Source organism: Lycorma delicatula, chromosome 3 (assembly GCF_047948215.1).
Source record: "Lycorma delicatula isolate Av1 chromosome 3, ASM4794821v1, whole genome shotgun sequence".
Classification (NCBI taxonomy): Eukaryota; Metazoa; Arthropoda; class Insecta; order Hemiptera; family Fulgoridae; genus Lycorma; species Lycorma delicatula.
This window is the reverse complement of record NC_134457.1, coordinates 92677101-92696255: the sequence shown is the minus strand read 5'-3', so window position 1 is coordinate 92696255 and position 19155 is coordinate 92677101. Positions and strand designations below refer to the sequence as shown.

The 19155-nt window shown below is 27.8% G+C and overlaps 2 protein-coding genes across 2 annotated transcripts in view; both read left to right on the top strand.

Annotated features, from left to right (window-relative positions):
* LOC142321169 (cell adhesion molecule Dscam2-like) overlaps positions 1 to 8500 on the top strand; it is a 154643-nt gene extending 146143 nt beyond the window's left edge. The window contains exons 29-30 of the mRNA XM_075359163.1: positions 7471 to 7617; positions 8296 to 8500. Coding sequence (XP_075215278.1) covers positions 7471 to 7617; positions 8296 to 8347 — 199 coding nt within the window. The 3' untranslated portion in view covers positions 8348 to 8500. The remainder of the gene's footprint in view (positions 1 to 7470; positions 7618 to 8295) is intronic.
* A 2048-nt stretch (positions 8501 to 10548) lies between these two features.
* On the top strand, positions 10549 to 17235 carry LOC142320932 (uncharacterized). The gene is made up of 3 exons (XM_075358921.1): positions 10549 to 10686; positions 14539 to 14692; positions 17072 to 17235. The coding sequence occupies exons 1-3, from the start codon at positions 10617 to 10619 to the stop codon at positions 17178 to 17180; spliced, it is 333 nt and encodes a 110-aa protein (XP_075215036.1). The 5' UTR covers positions 10549 to 10616; the 3' UTR covers positions 17181 to 17235.
* The last annotated feature ends 1920 nt before the right edge of the window (positions 17236 to 19155 follow it).

The following is a 19155-nucleotide window of genomic DNA, read 5'->3' as shown; positions in this document are numbered from 1 at the left end:
TCATCTTTTACCAAGTTAACGCAAGAGAATGTGTACAACAATTCACATGCATAAACAAAATATATTACAAATTAAACTTTATGGCTGAATAAGAACACAGTAAACAAATAAATGTTCTTCATCTCACAAACACAAAAAACAATAAAAAAACCATTCTTTCATAATAACACTGAAAACCAGTAATAACTAACACTCTCATTCATAACACATCAAACCATCCATCCCCACATAAATTATCTTCTTTTATTATTATCTTTTATGACCGCATTGGATCATTTTAATCAGTCTTTTATCCAAGTCTCTTCAATGGGTCTGATTGGGCCTTGTGGTTCTCCCAGTAATTTTTCACATGTTTTGATCTTTGTGCCCTTTCTAGTGTTGAAAATGTTTGTATTGTGAGTTTTTTTCTTGTGAGTGTGAAGTGAGTGTTTTTGTTCTTGATTTTTTTGTTTAATTTTATCTTATCTATAATGTCTACTGCTGTAAGGTCAATTTCCTTCAGATTCTCTTATATTTCTTTGATCCATCTTCCTGTATTTGTGTTTTTCTAGTCAAGATTGTACTGCACTAGCTGTTTCAGATGTCTTGTATCTTGATTCCTCATGATGTGTCCAAAGAATCTTAGTCTCCTCCTACACATGGTATCACTGATGGGTTCTAACTCTTTATGCATGACTTTCTTGGGCACAATTCACCACTGCCCATCTTTCTGGTACCTTTTATTGATGCAGGTTCTTCCGATTCTTCTTTCGATTTTCTGGAGTCTGTCTGTCTGTGATTGTTTGTTCAGGTGGAAGAGTGTTTCTGCTGCAGAAGTGTTTTCTAGTTTTGTAACTGTGTTGTGTCTTATTTTTGCATTTATTGATAGGAATTTTTTATTGTAAGTGTACCAGCTTAATTTTTGAGCTGTAGCTAGTTTTTTTTTCTTATTTGGATTGAGGTGTTTTCGTTTAGGTTGTTCATTATTATTTGTCCAAGGTATTTAAATAGGGTTACTGTTTTGATTTTATTACCATTTGTGTTTACCTCTTTTAATAGTGTTGATTTTTAGGGCGTAATTTCTGCCTTTTCAAAGGAAATTTTATTTGCAATGTTTTTAGTTCTAATATCTGTGATTTAGCTTTGTCGATGTCATTTGCTAGCAGTGCCAAGTCGTCGGCGAAACCAAGACAGTTGGTTTTGATTCTTCAGTCTAATCTTTTACTTTTGAGGGGCATTTTTTGAGCCACATTCCTTCAGTACCATTTCTAGAGTTCAGTTGAATAGCAGCGGTAAGAACCCATTGCCTCGGTTGTGAACCGACCCTGTTGAGGATTGATTCTTGAAAGAATTTTATATGTTGTGTCTAGAAGTGAGATTCCCCTCTAATTGTTAGGGTCTGTTGTATCCCCTTTTTTGTGTAGCAGATGGATGAGGGCTGTCATCCAGTGTTTTGGCAGTTCTTTAATCCAGATGTTGACAAACTGTTGATGAAGGGCAATTTTTTCTGATCTTCCTGCATGTTTCCAGATCTCTACAAAGGTCTGATCTTCTCTTGCTGCTTTATAATTCTTCATCTCAGCCAGTTCATGATAAATTCTAACGATTCTGTTGTTTCTTCGCAATTTAGGAGTTTGTTGAAATATTTAACTAGGATTTCCGCATTGTCTTTTTTGTTATAAGCCAGTTTACGGTTTTCATTTTTTATTAGTAGGGTTGAGGGTTTGTATTTTTGGAGCTAATTTTTTAAGGTTTTATAGTATCAAGAGATGTAGATGTGCAAGGATGAGTACAACACCATCACTGAAAATGGCCACAAAAATGATTGAAAACATTTAGACAAGTTTTTTTAAAAGAAATTATAATTATAAATTTGGTTCAGTTTATAATTTAAAACATTTGTAATTTTAAATAATGATTTATACTTTTTTTTAATTTGCTGAGTTCTGATGACAGGTGATTAGGTTACAAGATTTTTTTTTTATTATTAAAAAAATGAATTGAAATTATTACTTTTTAATTTACATTATTATTTGTTTTTTTATTTTAAATTCTAAACTGAACAAAGGTGCTATTAAAAATCAGCAGCAAGTAGTAGAAGTTTCAGCCTCACTTGTTTTGATGTTACTGGTGGTTTACCACAGGTAATCCAAACATCAAATGAAAGACCTCACTTCAGTTGTAGATGAGAAAGATTACAGAAGCAGGTGCAGCTTTGATAATCTATTAATGTAATTTTATAAAAATAATGGGTCAAAAAAACAGTCAAATTCCTTATTAAAATCAGTTATAATATATATCAGTGACAATAGATTCTATATGTTCAGCAAGTATTTTATTCGAAGTGTATTTATTATAATATATACTAATGTATTATACAACACATGTATACTAATAATATATAAATAAATTAGAATTTCATATACAATTACAATAAAATTGTAATTGTTATATGAGCTTTCAGTTAATCCAGGTTAGTACAAGACAGCGTATGACATCATCAGAGTTCATGACAAAATTTTGAATTAATGTGTATTGACAGCACACAAATGTGCTGCAATTGTTCATTATTTAATTTAATATATGTTTGACCACTCAGGGATTATCAATTACAGTACAACTCCGTTAAACAGACCCCATTCAACCTGACTTCAGGTTATCCAGACCGATAACAGGAAAGGCATTTTAATTTTTGAAAATAAAATATGTACTGTTATACAGTAGTATGTAGTAAATTAAACATTTTTAAATAAATTAAATAAAGAAACACAATTGTAGGCCTACTGTATAATGTATCCATTTTATTGGCAGTTAGTGTCTATCATAGTTTTTATGTACTGTAGTACTTATTAAAAGTACGTATGTATTTGGTTTTAATAACTCTTGTACTGCTTACCGTAAACATTGACTTTTTCTGAGAACAGACTTGTGCAATATTTTTGTACAGTAGTTATAATGATTCATGTGCCAAAAATGTTTGTTTACAAACATCCTGCCGTCACTATATCACTCATTCTAAGAATAGGGTTATGTAATGTTAATGACCAGATGTACAGGCCTATACACTCTGGTGTGCCCTATTTTAGTAAACTTTTAATCAGAAAAGCAGCAGTACAGTACTAATATTCATTGAATGTTGTAATCGCAAGATGTAGTTTGCTACAGTAGTGATTGTGATTGAAATTTTGTGTTCTGCGTGGTGTAATTTAGTGGAATGGCAACTAAAAGAAAGAAGGTAGTGTCATTTCTATGGAAGAAAAACTTAATGAGCAATTTCATATAGATAAGGGGGAATCTATAAAAAAATATTTATGATGAATTAGGTGTAGGAAAGCAAACTGTTTCGAACTGGAAAAAACACAGAAAAGAAATTGAAGATTTCTGTTCAAAAATGGTGGCTAACGATAGTTTAGGCAACAGGGCGACTATCAGAACAGCAAAAAATATTCAGCTAGACGAAGCTTTATTTATGTGGTTTACCCAAGAGAGGGAGCATAAGGTTCCTATATCAGGTACCATTTTACAATCTAAGGCTTCAATTTAAAATGATAAATTAGGTAGGATCCGTCATTCACATTGTTCAGGTTAGTTAGATAGGTGGAAGGCTCACCACAGAATACAACAGCTCAGTGTATCAAGGAGAGTTTATCAGGGGATCATGGTGCTAGCAAAAATTATAAAATGACTTTTTTGAAATTTATAAAAGAACAGAATTTATCACCATCTCAGATTTTGAACACTGTTGAGACAGAATTATTTTTTTAAATGCTACCTAAAAAAACTCTCGTCTCAAAATTGGACTCTGCTGCTAAGGGGCATAGAGTTTGTAAGCAAAGGGTGACAATTCTTTTATGCAATAATGCGTAGACATGAAGCTGCCACTTCTTGTGACAGGAAAATCGGCTAAACCTCGACCATTGTAGAATATTAGTAATTTGAATGCACTTCCGTGCAAATACAGGTCACAAAAATCAGCATGGCAGTCTTGCAAAATATTTAAAGAATGGTTTGTCCCTGAAGTGAGAAGATTACATTAATACTATAGTGAGTTTATTAAGCTATAGATTATGTATATTATACATTTCCGCATTACCCGAACTTTTGTTCATCCAGACAGCTTCCTGTCCCATCTAGTCCAGTTAAATGGGGTTGTGCTGTATTAACTAAATCTTTGAAAAATATAATATTTTACTTGTTAATCATAAAATAAATGTACAAATCTAATAAAACTATTAACAATAAATAATAAAAGTAGAAAAATTAATTCTTACAAAAACATTTGATGTTTTTTCTTGAAAAAATGCATCAAAGACATAAATATATATTGCAAGACAACATGAAAAACAAAGTGCACAAACTCAATGAAGCATATTGTTGATCATTTTTATAGTTGATGCCCTTGTGTTATGATAAATGATGAAAACATTGAACATGTTCAGAAATTTTGTTTGAAGTAGTGGAAGAGCATCTGCTTGCTGAGGAAATTCTGTCAAATCAGTAAGAAGTTGCCATATTAATCTTCACAATGATCTGAAAATGCATTATGTGAACTAATGCATTGCTCCAGAAATGTAGTTACAGATCAGAAAAAACCATAATCGACATTACTAACTGGAGAAATTTAACTCTGAGTTGATTAAGATAAAAATTTTCTGAATAAAATAGTCACAAGTCTCTGAACCATATCTTGAATTTTATTTACATTGTTTTTTAATGATCCAAATACAAAATCTCAGTTACTGTACTGGAAGTCATTACAATTTCCTTTGAAAAAGAAATTTTATTTGTATGAAGCAAATGAGAGATGGTGGAATTTTTCTCCAAGTTCTACTGGAATTAAAATCAAAAGTCATGCAATTAGCAATGAAATGTGTATGTGTATATATATCCTTTGTCATCTACAGAATAGTCAGGTGATATCCTACAAAAGAAAAAACAAATTATTGAACAATTTTCAATGACAATGTGTTATCATTTATATATGTAGCATATACTTGTAATGTAAAACATTGATGCTAATGTGTTAATCATTTCTTGATGTTAATCAAGGAAAACCCTGGACAGCATAATATAACATCTCAGGAATAACCATCATTCTTGCTTAACACCTATGGAATGAATCTAGTGAAGGAACTCTTTAACATGTTTTTCAGTAATGTTTCCAAAAACTTTATTAACATCAACAAAAATATATAGCTAAAAAAGTAAAACTTTGAAGGAAATATAGTATTAAATGTATAAATACATAGTTTTTTTTATTTTTTATTTTTTTTATATATATATAAAAGAGACAATCCAGATACTTTATAAAGTTACCTCATACATTATTGATTGTAGCTTGCCACTAACATTTTTTTAGTTTTATTACAAAAAAATTTGGCATAGATTCAAAAATATGTTTATTGTACTGTTAAATTTTCTTTAAGTTCCTTTTCATTAACATAAAACATTTTAGATTTCTAAAAATGCATAAAAGTAAGGACCTTTAACCCAGCTGTTAACCCACAAAAAATACACATTTTAATTGTTTTGTGTTCTGTGAAATTAGTGATAACATTTATTTATTTTATTTTTATTTATTTATTTTTTTTTTTTTTTAATATAGAGCTCAAACAAAAAATATGATATACTAGATGTTTTGTACTCCTAATGTGAATATTGCAATCTGTTCAACTTGTGAACAATAAGCATCATACCCCAGTGAGATGAGGATGATGAATTTAAAAATACATTATTATGTGCATACATCAAATAGTTACTTATATTTCTCTGTTGCATGATTGGAACCCCAACCACCAAAGCACAGCTGTCAGTACATACTGTCAGTGTCAATGGCAGCTCGTAACTAAAATTAGTGGGGTTGCTGATCCAGAAAATTTTTTCTGGGCCTTTTCAAGACCATGGTTAAAGTTTTCTGTAAAATAAAAAGAACTGAAAAAAATTAATCAAATAGAATAGCTGGATGCAGGATAATAATCTAATTCTACACTTTATCACACTCAAGAATATGGTACAAGATTTTTAAGCACATTGTGCGTAAAAACCATATTCGTTTTAACCAAATAAATATTAAAATGTCAATACAGATAATATTTTTTTCTATTATTAATAACTTAATAAAATGTCCACTTAAAAACACTGTAGTCCGATGGTACTTAATTTAAATTTCTATGTATACAGAAACAAATACATAATAGTTTTTACTAATTACTTTCTCTTTCGCCCTTCCAGCATGTTTTTGGACAGATTTGGTCATCAAAGAGCTCTTGCTTTTTGCCATCTTCTGATCACTACTGAGAAAATGACTAAATCACTTTCGTATCCCTTCCCCTGACTAAACTAAAAAAGGGAACAAACAAGGAACGTTCCATTCACACAAGAGAAAAAAAAACACCTTCCATGCCAAGGTTGGCACTGTGGGATCAACAGTGCTCTATTTCCCTCACAGCCTCACATGCAGCTTCCTATGTGAGCATGTGCACATCAGCCAAACACCACACTGCTGGAACTGTGAAGCACACAGTTCCATACAATAATTTTTGTATCTTTTTCAAAACTGTGGGAAGGTTACTGACATTAAGCTTAAGGATTATATCTTGTACAAGTATAAAGAAAGAATTAAAGAAAAAAGGACTCGTTATATTAAATGTTATCAACAATATCAAGTGGAAATAGGGGGTGCTGCAGTTCCACAGTGCCTATAAGCAAGCCACCACTGGTCAGTGTTCAAATTTGTATTAAAGTAATTTACATTTACTAATATTTGAAACTCAGAACCTTTGACTTCAAAAATAAGGCTGTTAAAGTGTTGATTTTTGCAAAAATTAAATTTTTATTCCATTGATTTATCTTATTCTCTTTGTCAGTTTGCTTATGTGACTTCTTTAAATTATATAGTATAATGTAGTATATTAACATCTTATTAAGAAAGTCAACTTAAAAGAAATCTGTCAAACAAACCTATTACTAGATACAGCTCAGTATCTAATACACATGAGCTACAATGACCAAACTTTACCATAATATTTTGAATATTTATGAAGAATTAAGCAGTAGAAGTAGACTGTTAATGTAACAAACAGTGTGTTAAAAGGATTCAACACACTGCAGTATTTAGTTACAGCTAATGACATGTATAAATGTTTATAATACAAACGTGATCATTGTTAGTTCCATAAATTGTATTGGATTCTTACTGTTCATACCATGCCAATCCTACATTTGTTATAATAACATAAAAATCATCTCTTTCCTTATGTTATTGTTCTTACTATTCAAATAAGAATGAATTAAGAGTACATTCTTATGTTCATATATCAAATAGTTATTTATATTTCTCTGTCACATAATTGGAGTACATAGTTGAGTCAAAAGGAAATTACCATTAAGCTTAATTTAGAAATTAAAAATCAGTTGAATAATATCACTTATTATTTGTAGAATTTTTAACTAATAGTAGCATGTAATATTTTAAATAAAATTTCCTTTTAGAATTCGTGAGTGCGGCCCACTTCAACCACCATCTGGGTTCTCAGATAGTCGAGAATTATCTGAGGCAGAATGTGACCGTGACTGTGGTGGTCTGCGACTGTTGAGACATGAAGAACTCGAACAACAACTATCTACATTAGTTAAAAGGTATCTTAATTTATTGTCTTTGGTAATTATGTTGTTTTAATTTTGATGTTTTGTGTGTTATTGTTGTTGAACTATGTTGTTAATTAAAAAATATGAGAATAAGATCATAACCACATTATACTTCCCTTATCAGTATGCTATCTAGCCCTTTTATTTCCAAATGTCTTTATTACATTCCTTCATCTGGTTATTCTATAATACCAAAATTCTACAACAAAAATTCTCTGAATTTCATAATATTTATCAAATGACTTTTTAAAATATCAGAAAATCATCCTTTTTTCTGCTGACTTAATATTTTTTTTTATAATTGATGTTTTATATACTTATTGTTTCACTTAAACAGAATAGATTACAATAGTAGTCTTTAGTAAAGTAATATTTTCACTTTAACTATTTTGTTATTACTATTTTTATAATCATGTTGTGAATTATGTTTTGATCAACATAGTTTAATTTTTATTTTTTAATGTTATATAAACCACCAAAACAGAGTAATTAGATTAAACTTATCTTATTAATTTCCAATAACCAGTTTTTGTAATATCCTGCATTTTCATTTTTTTTTATATTTGAAGTACTTAAGATTCTAATTTGACTTCACATTTTACTAATACAATTCAGTATTTTAAGATTTTTCATTTATTTGATAATTATTTTAGTCTATTAATGTTTCAGATACAGGCAAGAAAGAGACAGAGAAAAACAAGATTATACAATTCATGTTTGAAGATTTGAATTAATTTTAATTTCTGTACTGCAAAATAGACCAGAAATGAAACAAAAGGATTTTTTTCCAAACTTAGTAAGCGCAAAAAATTTGATAGTAATAAACATACCATATATATATATGCATATTTTATACTACAAAATAGGTACATGAAATCAGTCTCTTTATTTAAACATTTTATTGCAATAAAGTAAGTAATCATTTAAAACACAAAAAGAACAAATTCTATTCATTCCTATGAACTGGAAAGGTCTTAATATTTTTTTTAAATTTTATTATAATATTTTTAATTATTGATTTAAAAAATATTGGTATGTTGCCTTATTGATTGACTAAATCAATATCTTATAATCAAATTACAATTAATCAAAATATACCAGCTCATTATTAATAAATAAAAACAGTGCCTTAAGGCTGGTTATTATTTAATCTATAATTGTGTATGTGTGTGCGTGTATTCAGTATAGTTTTAAAATTATATATTTATATATTTCAACCAAAATAGTTAAATATTATTGTTGGATATAAAAATAGTTAATTATTTAAAAAGTATATATATCTCATAACTGCTGACATAGGCATTGATAAATGGAAGCCGCAAAACTACCTGTTACTCTGACATAGTCATTACTAATAGTTTAGTATGTGTTGCAGATCTCAGATCCAAGCTTTTCACCAAGAACTTAAAAAAAATATTTGTGAACTAATTGGAAAAATGTAGTAATTTGATTTTAATTCACTGTTCATTTAAATAGATAATTTTTTATGTAAATATTTCTGTATTGGACAATGAATCTGGAGTTCAAACCAAGGTAATTTTAAATTGGTGGGTATTGAATACATATGAATTATGCAATAATATTTAAATTATAATTTAATTAAATACTTTAAGTCTCTGTTTCTTTTTTCGGGGGTAAGGTGGATTGCACTAAATCATGCTGCTAAAAAGGCTGTAAAAATGATTGGTTTAGAAATTAAATCATTTATCATTTGAAAATAATATTTATTATTCAATTTCCTGTAATGAAAATTTAAACTTAAAAGTAATAGTATATTCCTCCATTTTTATGAAACATCTCTACCCCCCCCCCCCCCCTAATAACAGTTAGGAGCCACACAGATGTTTAAATATGAGTAATATAGCGAATATTGTATGTTTATTGATGATGACATGTACTTTCTTTATCAGAAAAAATATTGGTTTGAGTTTTTGTATTTTCAATAGCCGTTTTCATTTGCATATCTCAATCACAGACAGGACTGGCATCCGTCTGGGAGTTTGACAAGTTTTTTTGTTTTGTTTTTGAGTTCCTTTCTGGATAATCATCCTCCTCACTACCCACTCATTCTGTTTATCACTGATTCTGTTTCTTGGTAGTTTTTATCAAAAAAGGATTTGGGGTTTTTATAAATTTAGTTAGTACAATCTTTGTATTTGTGAGGTTTGGTGCCATGACAGCCTCTCTCTGGAGTCTTCGTTTCTTATATGTTTCTTCGTTTATACAAAAAGCCCAACTTTAGACTGATATTTTTATTAAGTGCAGCCTAATAGACTCATATTATATATATATATATATATATATATATAAAACAGTCCAGTTTGCAGTACCTTGGTATTTTTCTAAGACTCAGATTGCTAAGGTTATAGCTAAAACTGCAGCTTCCATTTTACCATGACCTATAATGTTTATGTGTAATTAAAGATAGATTTTTTAAATTAATAGCTTTCTAATTTTAAGAATCGCATTTAAGTTTTTTTTAAATATAGCCTGTAATTGATAATACTACTTTCTATTTCAGTTACTAATTTTTATAAATTCCGAGTAAAACACTAAATTAAATTAAAAACTTTGCACAAGTTACTTGTTACTTTAATATTATTTTATAAAATTGTATGTCTATGTAAGTATGTTTTTTATGATACGTAAATGTGATAACTGGTCTGTATTGCTTTATTTCATATAATTATACATAAGTAATACAAAATTTTATTAAACTGAATTCCACTTCTATGTATACTTATTTAACCTTACTCATTCACTGATTTAAGAATTATATTATTCCTTAATTAGCCACTTGTTTTTGATGATGAAATATTGTCTTGTAGATTAGATAATATTTAATAAACAGTTAATAAACAAATCTTTTAACCGATTCTTTAAAAGTAGAAAAATATGTTATTTTTTTTCACTTACTCACTTGTTTTTCTCATTGTCACGTGCACATGAAAACCTTTTATTTAAGTTAACAAGTTAAAACTGGTATTAAAATGATCACAATTAACATATTTTATGGAATAATAGTAATAGTTGCTTATAGTTTTGTGGTGATCGTATACGGTAAACAATTTAGTATCTAAATATTTACTTTATGTTATTTTTATCTGCTTATTATTTTTAATGCACAGTACTTATTATTTATTCTATTTCAGCGTAATTTCAACTTAATATTTTAACCTAGAATTGATCATAAGCTTAACTAGCAATAAAATAGTATGTTCTGTATTACTCATAATTTTACTATTGCCTCTCCTTTGAATGGCATAAAATTATGCTTAAATATTCAAAATTATCAGTTTTAATAAAAAACAAACAAAATTTAAATTTAATTAACCTTTTACTTATATAAAATTATTTTTAAGTCTTTTTCTAGCCATAATTGAAACCATAATCATTATTACACAATCATTATTATTTTTATTATTAATTACTTTTTATTTATTTTAATAATAAACAATTTATTATTTTCAAATTCAATAATTTACAATAATAATAAAGCAAGTCAGGAAATAATGTTATCAGTTATTACTTTCCCGGCAGGCTATAGCAGAGCTATAGCTTTAGAGGGGAAAGTATTGTAATCGGTCCAATTTGGGCATATATGATTTTCACTGGATCTTGACATTTGAAACTTAAGAAACTCAAAAAAACACAAAAACCAGATGGGAAATGTTTACATGTATGTGTGTGTGTTTGATGTTTCACATCTTATATTTCTACTTGACCAAGTTTCAACTTAAACGGTCAAGGGGGTGAGGCTGTAGGACAAGGTTACCCTCAGTATCTCAAGATTTTGCTTAATTAAGGTCCTATTTTTCTTACACACATTTATTAACAATTAAAAAATAATATTTCAAAAAAAAAGATCTTTGCAAAATTGCACCCCCAGCCAAAAAATTCTCTAAATAAACAAGTGGCTAAGTGGGTATAGCACATCATTAGTGGCTCCTCTCACCACAAAAAGTGCTATTGTAGCACTGACTTACAGCTGCTGGAGTTGTCTGTTATGTTGTAATGTCACAAGTGAGTGGTAGAATTAATATATAAATTAATAATATTTTTTCAAGTGTAAAAAAAGTATTTAAGGTGGCTGCTAGTACCGCCACACCTACACAAATGAAATACAGTATGCGCATGCGGTTTTATTAGAATCACTGAATTAAATAAACAAAGATTATTATATTAAATAGAATTATAAATATTTTTAATTAAGGTGTGTGTGTGTGTGTGTGTGTGTGTGTGTGTGTGTGTGTGTGTGTGTGTGTGTGTGTGTGTGTGTGTGTGTGTGTGTGTGTGTGTGTGTGTGTGTAAACCATATAAAAAAAGCCGTGTGACAGGAAAGTCCTACAACTGTGTTGTCAACTTCTTTTTTCACAAGTAACCTTAAAAATACTTTTTAACCTTGATTATATTTATTTATATAAAATAATTATAATTTTTCTTTAGACATAATGAGGTAACATACTAATTTATGTAAAGTTTGGAAGAGAAATTAAATAAAAATATCTTAGTATAACTTAAAAAAGAGCCTATCAAGAAGGATAAGATTTCTCAAACTTAAAAAAACAGACAATGTTTTTACCTTACATAATGATAAAAACAATTTAATACCTTTATTTAAAGTATAGAAATAGAAAAATTTAAATTATTAAATATTATTTAACAAGCTAAAAAAAGAAATTTTTTTTTTTTTAATTAGTATTGGTGTTATAAAGATAGAAAATGAACTTTATCATTAACAACTATATAAATTAATTTAAAAAAATAATAAGCACCATACAGTTATGAAATCTCATAGTTGATTGCAGAGGAAATTAGACCCAGATGTGAACCCAGTCATACTGGATCTGACTTAACTGAATTGGTTGTTCTAATCAGTCAGGTGTAGTCAGGACGCAGCTTATAAACAATCTAATAGAATTGTAGACCTGATAAAGTAAAATCAAATAAGGTGTCTATGGTACTAGGACTTGCTTTAATGAGCAAAAAGAAAGTGATATTGGTCTTGAATTATGATAACTGCTTAAATATAATCTGATTTTAATAAATTTTGGAATTAATTTTTTTTTTAATTTCATTTTAAATATAACACCTTAATTAGAACATTATTTATTGTGTAGTATAAGATCCTTCATGCTATGCATTTTTTGTGTCATCTAATGCTATGGTGATTAGCCTATGAAAATACTAACAAAAGGCAATGATCTACACCCAGCATTACCAAGTTCAATAATCTATGTGAAACAATTCATTGGACATAGCTTTGCTGCTGGCATTATACATTACTTTCCCTTCCAGTTTCTAGTACGCTACTCTCTGAGACATTCCAACTGTTGCAGAATCATCTGGTTATAACCAGGTTTATAATCTTATTCAGATCCATTCATGCTATTGCTTTTAAACATAATTCCGCAAGAATTCTAGAAGTTATTAATTGAAACTATGGAAGCATAGATGAAATAAAAATATTAAAAGTGGAAGAGTATTATAAGAAAGAAGTGGTTTGTTTCTTAAATTGTCTGTTTAAGAATTATATCAAACAAATGTGTGATTTGAATATAAATTTTTGATTATGTTGTATCTCAAAGTACAATAGGTTTATCTAAATATAATAGCTAGAGATTTCTCAAGAAGTAAATTATAATTATTAAAATTAGTATAGGATATGAAAAAACTACAAAGAACATAAACTATCTGATCAAAGGAAGAATAACAAATAATCATGATTTCTTGTATCTCATTTCACATCTTTCCTGCTAGTTGTTTGAACAAAAATATTAAAGTGGATCCCGTAAACTATTTAATATTTTGAGCTTACTTCTTTACTATCTAGCCTGATATGAAAAATTGTAGAGTACCCCTTAAAATATTAAAAAAGTAGGTGGCAAATCCTACTTTCAAATTCAATCTTAATTTTACCATATTATCACCACCTTTTATCAGATGCTGCAATTACTCATCATAGTAACTATTATCAGGAGTTAATCTACTGTAACTATTATTATTATTATTATTATTATTATTATTATTATTATCTTTTATGACTTCATAGGATCACTTTAGCTGACCCATTATCAAAGTCTCTTCGACAGGACTGTTTGGGCCTTGTGGTCCTCCCAGTACTTCTTCATACTCGTGTATTCTGATCTTTGTGCCCTTTCTAATGTTGAAAATGTTCATGTAGTGAGTTTTTTCTTGAGTATGAAGTGAGTGTTTTTGTTCTTGATTTTCTTGTTTAATTTTATCTTATTTGTAGTGTCTTCTGATGTAAGATAAATTTCCTTCAGATCCTCTCTTATTTCTCTCATCCATCTGCATCCTGTCTTGGTGTTTTTCAAGTCAATTACTGTAATTATATATGAATAAATAAATCTTTTCTGTGGTTCTAGGTTTTACATAATCTGAATATCCAAGGTGGTTTATATTTTGACAGTAAAAAATTTCAGTTTATATTTACTTAGTCTAGTCATGTAATTTCTGATTGCAATAAATACACCACGTATTCTGTATTCAGAACATTTTTTCTAAGACTTTAATGCACTTTAAAACTGAAAAGTTATATTGATTTTATGATTGCAAAATCTAGTTTTTTATCATTATTTTCTCACTTTTTAATTTTGGTAAACCCTGAATACACAAAATTTTGAAAACTTTTATTATAATTTAATGCAATTTGCCACATTATGATTAATCGAAACAGAAGTACTTTTATTCTGCTCCAAATTTCACTCTGCAAGCAGAATCTAACTTTATTATTACAATTATCGCTAATTAATATTTTATTGAGAATTTTCACATAACTACAAGTTTTAATTAATTAAAACGATTTAATATGACACATAAAAGCAGAAAATTTTGTTCTCAATCAGCAATTGTTAAATTAACTTTAATCAATTTTTTACCTAATTTCAGCTAAAATGACTTGTTATCAGGATGAACTAAGTGAAACAGAAGTTCTAATTTGTCCTGATTCAGATAACATAGATTTAAGCTATTGTTGTTTAAATAATGGCCTTGTTTCTTGTTGTTCTTATGACGATTATTATGAGCGCCATTTCGGACCTAGGTAAATCATAAAATGAGTTATTTCTTTAAACCTAATGTACTTCTAACATATTATAAAATGATGGTTGTGGTTAGCATGTTGGCTTTTAAAACAGTTGGTCTTGGTTTTAGTTCCTAATAAGATAATTAAATCAAATATTATTTTTATTTATTTCTCATTCATTGCTAAAATTTTTATTCAGAATACACATCCAAGATCTAAACAGAAAAACTAAATGATTATCAAATGTAGTGAAATAAAATAATGTATAGTGAATGTTTTTACCTGTATCATATATTTGTAGGATAGTTGATCATTGGTTTTCAGTGAGTCATTTTTTATTAAAGTTCTGTTCAACTGATTAAAAAACAGTGGAATTCCATCAACAATCAGTTTGTGGTAATGTATAGCCTATCAAGCTAAAACATTAAAAAATCTAAATTAACACTCCAGAAGTTTCTAAGTTAAAAAATCTTAAGTTGGACCATTCCATCTCTATTTTGAAGTTGTAGTCATACTCTCTAGCAATTGTAGAACACATAATTACAATTACATTACAAGTACATTTATTAGTCTGTGCTGAGTCTTACTTCATATTCATTAGCAATATATGAAGTTAAATATTTCAAGAATACTCCATTCCTTTGACAAAGTGGTTATAAAACTGACAGTAATAGGAAAGCTTGACTTGATGGATACAAAATTTTTACAGTTTTGACAAGGAGGATTTGGTAAGGTACCAGAGTAATTTTTGATTGGATATAACTCACGTTTATTAAATTAACATTTTTATTATGATTCTTTTTTTTGGTCAAAAGTGTGGTGAAACTTGACTCAGAACTGCACACCAAATACCACTGCTCCAGAACAAACCAGACAATGGCTTATTGGGTTATAGAGAATTGACCCTAAATCAAAGTACAAAGCATAAATCAATAACTAGTGGTTAGTTAATTGAGCATACCTCATTGTGAGTAAATTTACTGAAGTTTACTGTTACTGTTTAAATTAATTACACATAAATAATATTTTCTACACATACATGATATGTTGTAAAAATTAATAGTTAAGTTCTAAGGTTTTACTAACAGCACTAACAGATTTTTGTGTTGGTTTTTTTTTTAGTTTTAAAAACTATAATACACAGATATTGTATAATTTTCTTGTAAATGTTTATCTTTTATAACATTCATGAAGGGATACATTTTAACACTGCTAAAATCTGTAATTCTTTAGAACTGGATTTAGAAAAGCAATATATCACAGTCATTCTTTAAGTAAAGATAACTGCACATAATAAACAGACACACACATGCATTTTATCTACACAGAGATAAAAAATTATTTAATCTATAGGCAATATTTACTGGCATTGTATAAGCAGGATACTTTTATAACAGGAAGAAAAATGAGGAAGGATGTTCAAGTTTTGATATATGCATACACAGAAGCCTGATTTAATGTTAGAACTTCATAAATTTCTTCAATAATATTTGGCATTTTTATATATTCTTTAATAAGACTTTTTTTATGTGATATCTCTCTATTGATTGTTGTCTTTTAATTTTATAAATAAATTTTATACAGTATTTGTTCCAACTCAATTGACAAAAAATAAATTTATTTTATAACTCTCTTCATCTTATATTAATACTCATATATACAAGGGATAATTGGGAATGACAGTAAACTATAGTTCTCACAATCTAATAGTTTATAATTTGGAATCTATAGTAGTGATGGTGAAATCTGTACGTCAGGTTGGATGTATTATAATTTTCATTTACAGTGCTAAGTAAATGTTAATAAATAATTAATTTCCTTTATTGTAATTTTTACAGTATATATACACTATACATTACCTACTTATACTTACATATGATATAACTACATTATACAATCTACATTATATCATTATACAGTATACTTGCATTATCTACATATAATTGTGAGTTATAAATTTATATAATTTTTACTTTCCTTGCTATAGCAATATATGCTATAACAGGAAAGTATATAGATAAGTCAGAAAAAAAGTTTGTAAAAAATTGGTCCTCATTGACCGATTTTCTTCAAACATTGTATATTTAATAATAGTTGATAGTTGATATAATTTACTGAGATAAGCTGCATTGAATGAGTGTAGTTTTCATATAATTCTCCATGATAATCTAAAAATTAAACTTTAACTTTAGATATTTGGTATTTGATTTGTTCTAAAAAAAATAGACATAATTCAAAATATATTAACAAATCAAAATTTATGTAGCAATTACATGCGCTCTAATTTTAACTGCACTTTGCCTCTAACACATTATACATGGCACACCATAATTATTATTTATTTTAACAGCCAAGTAATTATTGAACAAGTATATCATTACCATAAATTTGTTACAGTGCAGGAACAATTGCAGCTTTAATAATCAGTCACATTCTTTTAGTAATAATGGCAATATACTGGTGTAAAAAGAATTTTCATCGACAAAGAACAAATGAATATGTTTAGAATTATACAATTTTATATTAATAAAACTGAAAAAGGACATTTCTATATTGTGATAAGTGTCTGTGTGTGATTCTGCACATGTATAATATTTATAAGTATATTTTTGAATGTGTAAAGAAATATTTCAATAATAAATTTATTATAGTTTTTTATCTGTACATTTTAGTTGTGTCCTATATTATCCTTTATTTATAGTAAACTTTGTTTTGAATACTCTTACTTTCAGATTGTTGGTTTTTATTTATTTGTAAATACCTGTTAATTACTCTGAACCTGATAGGCATTTTTACCAGTAAGATTTTGAATTCATCACAATATATCAGCAAAGTAATAAAATAACAGATTTATAAAAACATAAATTTTAATTAAATTAACATATTCAACATTTTAATGTTAGTAGATTTTAATAGAAAATGTTGTTTTAAGACTGCATATTTCCATTTTAGGTTTACATAATGTTTGTTAAGTGTAGATAATTGATAAGTTATGTTTATAATATGTTTTTACTTTCCCAGCTATAAAAATATATGCTGCTGTAGCTGTAACAAGAAAGTATGTAGATCAGTCAAAAAAAAATTTGTTCTCATTAACAAATTTTTTTCAAAATTGGTAGATATGCGTACTACCTTCAAGGAGAAAGGAAGTAAAAATTTTACAAAATTGGGAAAGGGGGTGAGGATGTTTTGGCCAAAATAGGATTTCAAATCTTAACTGGGGCACTTTAAGCCAAAAGATTTTTCTTATGAAATTTGAGGTTTTTTTATCTAGATGACAAATTTCCACAAATTTTTATTTTATATTCACTGCATCCCCAAAAAATGGATTTATATTTTTTTTTTTTCAGCTATATCTTGCTTTAGAAAAGAAGTGAACGGGAGTGAGTGTTTTGCATCAATTTTTTATTAATCTATCTCGCAAGTTACCTGTTACATTTAAAATGTAAAAATCTTAGTTTTGTTATAGCCTATCTTTAATAGTTCTTGAAAAAAAAATTAGCAAAAAAATTTCACCCCTCTCCCAGAAAATGTCGACTTTATTTAAAATAATGAATGTATCTTTCTAATTTTTTAAACAATTTTAAAAAGTTTTTTTTATATTTATTATCACTGTTAAGGAATTACTTTCTTAAAAATTAATTTTACTCAACCGCTTCCCCTTGAGTATGAGATCCCCCCAAAATGAAAAAAAAAAATTTTTCAATTTCAAATTTTTAATACTCAAAATGTATTTTGTTATACACTAAAATTTTGTTATGTCACTAAAATAACTTATTATCCTTTCCCCGATGGAGGAGCTCCCAAATTTTTAAAAGATTGAAAATTTTGTTTAAATTTTTTATTTAAAATCAATTTTAGGGAATATAATCATTAAAAAAAAAATTATTTAAAAACCAGAAAATTCTATCAGAAATGAATTGCCAGCTTTTTTTAAAATTTCAATTACTTATTTTAAAAATTGTTTATTCGTAAACAATAACGCGTAATATAAAATAGAACTGTGGTTGTTTAGATCAGACCAAATGTTAACAAATTTCAGCTGTCTTTTAATAATTTTATATGATAAACACTTCTTCCCCAGATAATAATTTTTCTAAATTTTTAGTGACTTTCTCTAAGCTTTATATTTGCACATTGAATAGTTTAAAGCTAATTGAGCCTAGTTAAAGTAAATAACCAGAAAAAAACTAATTAAAACACAAATATAAGTTCGTATTTTTTTTTTAAACTAACCAATCTAAACCATTCACAAGAAATTTCTACTTCATTCTGTAAGTGTGTGGGGAAAAATAATTAGCAGAAATATGAAAATAATTAACTCTCTGTTAGTAGTGTATGCTGAATTGGAATTATTAATAGTTGATTTTTTGGCATTGTAAAAGAATTATTGATGCATTTACTTTCTGTTACTGTTTTTGTTACCAGATTAACCTTGAGTGAAGATAAACAACTATAGAGCTAAATAATACATATTTATA